Raw genomic sequence first — 7,778 nt, forward strand, 5'->3', positions numbered from 1 at the left:
TTAGCATTGGGCTGAGTTTCAATTAAAATGTACAATAAGGGCACCTGGGCGGCTCAGTAGGTCTCTTGTCTCAGCACAGGTCATGATCTCACAGTTTGTGAGTTCAAGCTTTGCAATGGGCTCTGTGCTGACAGCTCAGAGCCTGGAGCCTGCTTCGGATTCTGTTTCCCTCCGCCCCCCTCCTGCTTGCACTCTCTCTCTCTCTCAAAAATAAATACAGATTAAAAAAATTTTTATAATGTAAAATAAAAAAATGGGCATGGGGATTAAGACGATTTGATTTTGACTTTTATATCTCATTTTGAGTATCAAAGATGTTTAAACAGTTCGGCTGCTCCTGTTGAGGTCAGGAATACTGAAATTGAACAGACACGTTCCAGACTGAGACAGCATCCTGATTCATGCGTGCGGTGGGGTTTTTTTTTTTATTCCTTTGGCAAAATTTGCCTCGGGACAGGAAGGGCATTGGAGTTGTTTGAAAGAAGCCAGTGAGCTCTGCGTGTTGGCGGATAGTTGTTTAACGAGTATGACTCATCTATTGATCAGGTTTGCAGGGAGACAGAAAAACCCTCATATTGCTAAAAGGCCGTGCTGTCCTGGTCACATGGAAGGCAGGCAGGCCTCTTTGGTTCTAATTCTCCGTAGCTTTTTAAAATAATAACACTGGGAGAGTTATGTTTTGAAAATGAGTTTGGGCCTCAGCCAATTATTTCTATTGAATTCTGCAAGCAGAAGTACGTTTGTTTTTTAAAAGCATGATCAGAATATCAGAATGGCTCTGAAAGTGCCAGGTGAGTAGCACAAGGTTTTATAGCCCATTCTGAGCCCCAAACAATGAAAAATTACTGTTAAAAAGATTCATTCCTGGGGCACCTGGGTGGCTCACTCAGTTAAGCATCTACTTTTTGATTTTGGCTTCAGGTCATGATTTCACGGTTTTGTGGGTTTGAGCCCCATGTCAGGCCCTGCTGATGCTGTGGAGCCTGCTTGGGATTCTCTCTCTCTCTCTCTCTCTCTCTCTCTCTCTCTCTCTCTCCCCCCCCCCCTGCTCATGCTGTCTCTGTCTCTCTCAAAATAAGTAAATAAATTAAAAAAAATTTTTTTTAAAGATTCATTTTTGTTTTTTAAGCACTTAGTCTATTGAAGCTGTTTCATAGGGTGGCTTAATAAAATAAGACTTTTAATGATCTTGCCCTTTTAATTACAGGATGCTGGAATATGGTATTTATTCCACAAGGAACCTACTGGAGAATCCAGTGGATTGCAGCTCTTAGCAAAACCAGAACTCACTCCGTTGGGTATATTTTATAACAACAGGGTCCATTCAAATTTTAAGGTAGGTTCCTAGGCTTTAATAAAATCCATTCATGTGTTTTACAGTGTAAAAGATAGAATGCTGAGATGTACAAGTGAGAAATGTCAGTTTTAGGTAAAACCTGTCATCAAAAAAAGTAGTTTGTGATGTAAAAAGACACAGGGGGGTCTGGGTGGCTCAGTCAGTTGAGTGTCTGACTTCAGCTCAGGACATGATCTCACAGTTGGTGGGTTCAAGCCCCACGTCTGACTTTGCAAGGGCAGTGCAGAGCCTGCTTCAGATTCTCTGTCTCCCTCTCTTCCTGCCCCTCCCCCACTCAACCTCACTGTCTCAAAAATAAATATTAAAAAAAGAAAGCAGACACGTTCAGGATTATATACCATATCCCACACTCCCAGACATACATACCAACACATGGATATGCATACAATCTCAATCATTACAACAGTGGATTTGATCCCCCTGTCCTGTCCCCTCCCTCATTTCTACCTCCCCTTCTTCATTCCTTCCCTCCCTCCCTCTCCCCTTCTTTCCAATGTCAATACCTTTTAGGGAATGTACCTGTTAGATAGTACGCTTCTGTGGGTTAAGAAGTATACTTACTTTCTTCTCTCAGTTCACAGTGCTGGTAGAATGTCCTATTGGGCATTTCAGATGAATTATGTAGTAAAATGTTGTTTATAATATTGGCCTAATTTAAAATGCTACAGGGGCACCTGGGTGGCTCAGGGTTAAGCGTCTGACTCTTGATTTCAGCTCAGGTCATGATCTTGCAGTTTATGGGTTTGATTCCCGCGTCAGGCTCTGTGCTGACGGCTCAGAGCCTGGAGCCTGCTTCGGATTCTGTGTCTCCCTCTCTCTGCTCCTCCCTCATTCACATTCTGTCTCTCTCTCAAAAATAAATATTAAAAATAAAATAAAAACAATACTGATCAACTAAACCAAAGGCCATTGTTTCCACGATATTTAGTATTGATTCCCACCCTCAAGTGATAAATATATTTGCCTCATGTTGGTCACAAGGCACTTGGATATTTTCATTATATAGTAACACTGATGTGATCCACATCAAAGTTCAATGAATACTTCCCATTTATCATGCAGAGATGATCCTTTAAAAACCTAAGCGTGTTATAATTTAAAGAGCTTAGACTCACTTAAAGACTTGAGAGAGCAGAAAACCTTGGTCAGAATTATGATTTTTGTGAGCTGAGTAGTTGATTAAGGCCAGTAATTATTGAGAATACCATTTCAAAGTGGAAATCCTCAAAAATTTCTACTGATAGTGATATAAAAAACATCGTATTCTAATTAACTTTTACTGCCATATCCCAGGAAGCCTTGTAGTAATCTAGTCTATTAATTATAAGAATATCATATCTAAGTAATGAGGGATGATTAGCTTTTAACTTGTTTGATTTGGGATGGACTGTTCAGAATGGTACTTTATAGCCAAGGGAAACAGAACCCTTGGGCTCCTCGGACAGTAACCTGTCCTCTTTGGATCAGCCACACATGTACCAACACTGACCTTTTAGCTTTGGTTGCTCTTGACACCCCAATCTGTATCCAGTACAGGTCAGTCCCATCTGTCTGATTCCCGACCGAGTACCATTTGGATGCCTCAGGGACACCTCACTAAAACGTGTTCAAAACTGAAATCCCTGTTTCTATCCCTAGACCCATTCCCCTATCTCTGTCTCACTGAATGAAACCACTGACCGCCTGATTGCCCAAAAAGAAAGCTAGGAACCTTTATCTCTCCCTCTCCCTCACCCTTAGACGTTTTGTTAATTGCTAAGCAGTATCCTACCTCGTAAAGAATTCTCTTCTAGGGGCGCCTGGGTGGCTCAGTCGGTTAAGGCTCCGACTTCGGCTCAGGTCAGATCTCACGTTCGTGGGTTCGAGCCCCGCGTCAGGCTCTGTGCAGACAGCTCAGAGCCTGGAGCCTGCTTCTGGTTCTGTGTCTCCTCCTCTCTCTGCCCCTCCCCCTCTCATGCTCTGTCTCTCTCTGTATCAAAAATAAATAAAACATTAAAAAAAATTAAAAAAAAAAAAAGAATTCTCTTTTATCCGTTTTCCCCCATTACTACTGCCCAAGTCTCTGTCACCTTTATTTTTCTTCTGGATTACCAGGGTGAAGTCCTTTCTTATCTCTTAGCTCCCTTTTTGTCCCTTTCCCTTTCTGATTCATTATCCATCCTGTAGATAGAGCATTCTTTCTTAACACGCAGTTAATTACATTACCTTTATTAAAAGTCTCATTGAATGGACTCTAGCGCATTGACTCTACTATGTTGTCCTCTAGTTGCTTCTCTTTAGCCTTTTTCCTTGCTTTCCCCTCCTCCGTACATTTCCTGTTAGTTCATCTAAGACTCCTCTCAGGCCTCATTTCCAGGCTTTTCATACCAACGATTTCCTTGAGTACTTTTCCTCTGGGCTTTTCAGCTGCTTCCCACCCATGCCCCACAGCCCTTCATCCCAACCCATTCTTTTGTGTGGTTGGGTCCTTCCCGTCCCTTATTGTTCAGCTATAGGAGGCCACTGCTTTGAGGAGACCTTCCCTGTGTCTTCTGTCTCCCACCGATGAGAACAGTTTCATTTGGCGCCTCTTCTTACGTGCTGCTAAAGCATCATCTGCTCCCTTCATCCCTGCTTATCATACAAGATGGCAATTGTTTCTTTAATTGTATGTCTTCCTGCTAGTGTATGTGCCAACAACAGCAAAGATCATGTTTTTCCCATTAATGTATGATGCTTGGTGCCTAGTGGAAGGTAGGCACCAAGTAAGTATTTGTTGAATGACTGAATACGTAAAATCATTAAAATATCCAGAAAGGTAATTGTTTTCATAACAATTCATTGCTGTTTCCTCCTCTCCCTTCTCTTTGGTGGATGTGATAAGCTACAAGTAATTTTCATGAGTCATAAGAAGTATGTAGATCTAACTTAGGATTCATGTTCATTTCAGTCCATTATTATATTTTTCAGGCTGGCTTATTTATTGACAAAGGTGTCAAAACAACCAACGCTAGTGCGGCAGACCCCAGGGAATACCTCTGTTTGGATAACAGCGCAAGGTAGAGTCCGTCCTTTGACGTCATATTCTGGCCCTATCTTGCCAAAGCAAAACTTCCTGAGTTTGAAGTCATTGTGCTCTGTTCTTTAGTAACTCATTTAAACTGAAGTTTTCAACGTTTGCAGGAAAGCTTTGGGGAAACTTTTTTCCTCTCTGCTGTTCTAGGTCCTGTGGCTGGTTTGTTTGTTTTAAAATCCTACTGAAATGCCAGAGAGGTTGATACTTTCCCCTTTATTCACAAGCATAAATTGATGTTAGCGAGATATGCAAAAAGGGAAAGAAAAAGGAGAGAGATGTTGAAAACAGGGTCTACATTTGGCCTAACACAGAACATGATTCATTGAAAAACAAGCTAAGATGTTTTAGTGTACTTCCTGAAAACCAAGGCATGTCGAATTTATTGCTAGTGGTCAAAATGGAACACTGCATTGAAATGTATTTCACAGGGAGAGGTCTCGAACTTGATGAGCACGCTAGTTTGGTTCAGTTGTTTGTGGTCTGAGTCCCATCATCTCTGGGCTCTGTGTTGCCCCCCTTTATAACCACAAAATGTGGTTGGGAGAGGGAGAACATTTCAACAAAGTTCTTCTCTGTGCTCTCTAAGAGCCAAAATAAATAACAGGTCTCCAATGGAAATAAAAGTTTTTGGAAAAGATGGCAACTTAAAATCCTATTCAGCAGAAACTGCGTACATGTTATTTTCCTATAGTTCAAGTTGATTGACTGACTTACAGTTTTAAAGGGTGCTGGGTTTAATGGGCTCTGTTGATAGATATTTGAGAAGAAGATACCAGGCCCTACTGTTGACAAGGGAATAAGATAGGCTCCTCACTGTAGGTTGGTAAGTCCATTTAAGTGTGAGGCCAGATCCTTGCGACACAGTAATAAGGCATGAGGCCAGGAGAAAACTGGAGAAAGTACAGTTAGTAAAGTTACTCATCAGGCCTCCTTAAAGGTCAAGTTGAGTCTGAAATATTTTAAGGCAATGATCAGATGACATTTGAGAAACCAGGATGCTATGGGCATTATTTAAATAAAACACAAGTTACTGGACACCTAATAGCTAAGCAAGATATGAAATGGGAAAACAGGAGATGAACTTAAAAAGAAAAAAGAGCATAGTGAGGACAATGAACTATGAACCAAGAAGAGGATATTAACTGGCAAAACAAAGGAATCTTTGCTGAAAGGACATAGCTGCTTTTTAAGAGTTTATTTTAACTGGTAGAACGAGTAATGTGTACTTTGCTTAGTATTAACAAAGAAATGCTTAAACATAACACAGTTGATTTTCTCTTCTCTGCCTTAAAAAATTTCTCTGTGTGTGTGTATGAATGGATGGATAAGGAAATACATTTCAGAACTCATTGGTACTTTAATTAGAGTTGAGAGTAAAACAATGTATCTATCCATAATGGCCTGAGAAGTTCTTTACTGGGTATGTGTATGTGTATATGTATTATGAGAATGGTAATTTTTTCTCTGCTCTTCATTATTTCTCTTACCAGTTTATAAACACATATATAGTGGGAGTTAGACTCCATTTGCAAGTTGTTATTGGAAAGAACTGCTTATGGGAGATGAATAACAAGACATTTGGCAGTTGGTGTATACATTTAATTTTGTATAAACTAACGTGTAGAATATGCCCACGTACATTCATACAGTCCAGACATGAGTAAGATTGATAGAACATGAACGCAATGAGTAATAAGGCAGCCCATGAATTTAAACATTAGGCTCATGGGATCCAGAAGATATTCAGTCTATTCAACAAAGGGGAAGTTGACTCAACAGTTAATCAGATGAGCTTTTCTGTGTGTCTTCAAGATGTGAAATTACAGGCATCCGAAGATGGGAAATTATAACCCAAGAAAGCCCTTGGTTTGAGATCTGGGACATTTCATCTAAGGGAATCAAGGAGCACAGCAACTAGGTAGTTTTTAAAGCCAAGGCCAGTTAAGGGAGGTTGGAAAATGTGAAACGAAAGCTCATGATTGAGGATGATGAAAAATTGGGAAAGTTAAGTATTGTCTACACATCAAGTGGGAAAGAGGTTGGAAATAAAGGGTATCCAAGCAAGTGGTCAACAATTGATGTATATGGATCAGAATTTCAGAAAAGGTGAGATGGCTACAGCAGAGAATCAGTGTTGCTTTAGGATCCTTTTCCTTTTTTTAACTTTCTTTTAGATCATTGTGTAGTTTTCTTTCTAGAACTCTTTCGTCTGCTCGATATTATATAATGACTATAAAGCTGTATGGCAGCAACCACATTGCCAGAGAGTGGGAGATGGCCCAGAGTCAGACTTTTCACCTCTTAGGTCAGAGCTCTTTAGTGTAAGTGGTCAAGTACACAATCTCAGGACGGACACAATGCTTTCAGACTGGTCTCCTCTGGTCCATTCTCTACAGTTTTTTCACCAAGTAGCACTGAGTGACCAGTTTATAAGAAAAAAGTGAAATCAGTTGTATCACTTCCTTGATTCCATGTTTCTGAAGACTGCTCATCACTCTATCTATCTATCCATCCATCCATCCATCCATCCGTCTTTCTATTTATCCACCTACTTTATTGAGGTATGATTACCATCTAAAGAGCTGTGCATGTTTAACACACACATCTCAGGGAGTTTGGGGTTAGGTATACACCCATGAAACCGTCACCACCATCAAGGTCCTGTATATACCCATCACCTCCCAAAGTTTCTCACCTTCCTTTATTGTCATCATTTAAAAAGTTTAAGAATTTTTTTTATCGTTTTGTGGTAAGATCACTTACCCTAAGATCTACTGACTTAGCAAATTTAAGTGAACAATACAGTATTGTTAGCTGCAGGCCCTGTGCTGTGTGACAGACCTCTAGGACTTATTTATATTGCATAACTAATCCTTTGACCATCACCTGCCTGTGTCCTGCTCTCCCTAGGCCCTCACAACCGTTATTCTAGTCTCAGCCTTTTTTTACTGCATTTAGAAAAAAGAACCATGTCCTTGCCTGGCATATGCTCACTTCTCTATCCTCTGCCCCATACTTCTTCCTCTCCAGCCAACTTGCTTGTTCCTCGGCCAGGCCCACTCATGCCTAAGGACCTTTGCACTTGCTGCTCTCTGTGTGCGTCATCTTCTCCTGTGATAACATCTATTGTACCAGCAACCAGGGTAGTGGCATTTGTGCAGACGATGTTTCCTGACTCCGTGGTTTGAACACCTCAGCCTGCTGAACTGGATTTTGGAAAGCTATTTAGTTGTTTCTCCCCAAGCCCTGTCCCCATCCCCCGGCTTTGTAAGATTAAGATAGAAATAATCTTTTTTAAAAACAGGTGGCCTTGGAGAGCCTGGGTGGCTAAGCTGGTTGAGGATCCAACTCTTGGTTTCGATTTAG

At 40.8% G+C, this 7,778-nt stretch overlaps 1 protein-coding gene across 3 annotated transcripts in view; it reads left to right on the plus strand.

Annotated features, from left to right (window-relative positions):
- CEMIP2 (cell migration inducing hyaluronidase 2) overlaps window positions 1–7,778 on the plus strand; it is an 85,474-nt gene that overhangs the window by 43,024 nt on the left and 34,672 nt on the right. For all 3 annotated transcript variants that reach the window (XM_029919935.1, XM_029919934.1, XM_029919936.1), the window contains exons 11-12: window positions 1,208–1,336; window positions 4,307–4,395. In XM_029919935.1, coding sequence (XP_029775795.1) covers window positions 1,208–1,336; window positions 4,307–4,395 — 218 coding nt within the window. The remainder of the gene's footprint in view (window positions 1–1,207; window positions 1,337–4,306; window positions 4,396–7,778) is intronic.

This window comes from Suricata suricatta, chromosome 13 (assembly GCF_006229205.1).
Source record: "Suricata suricatta isolate VVHF042 chromosome 13, meerkat_22Aug2017_6uvM2_HiC, whole genome shotgun sequence".
Taxonomy (NCBI): domain Eukaryota; kingdom Metazoa; phylum Chordata; class Mammalia; order Carnivora; family Herpestidae; genus Suricata; species Suricata suricatta.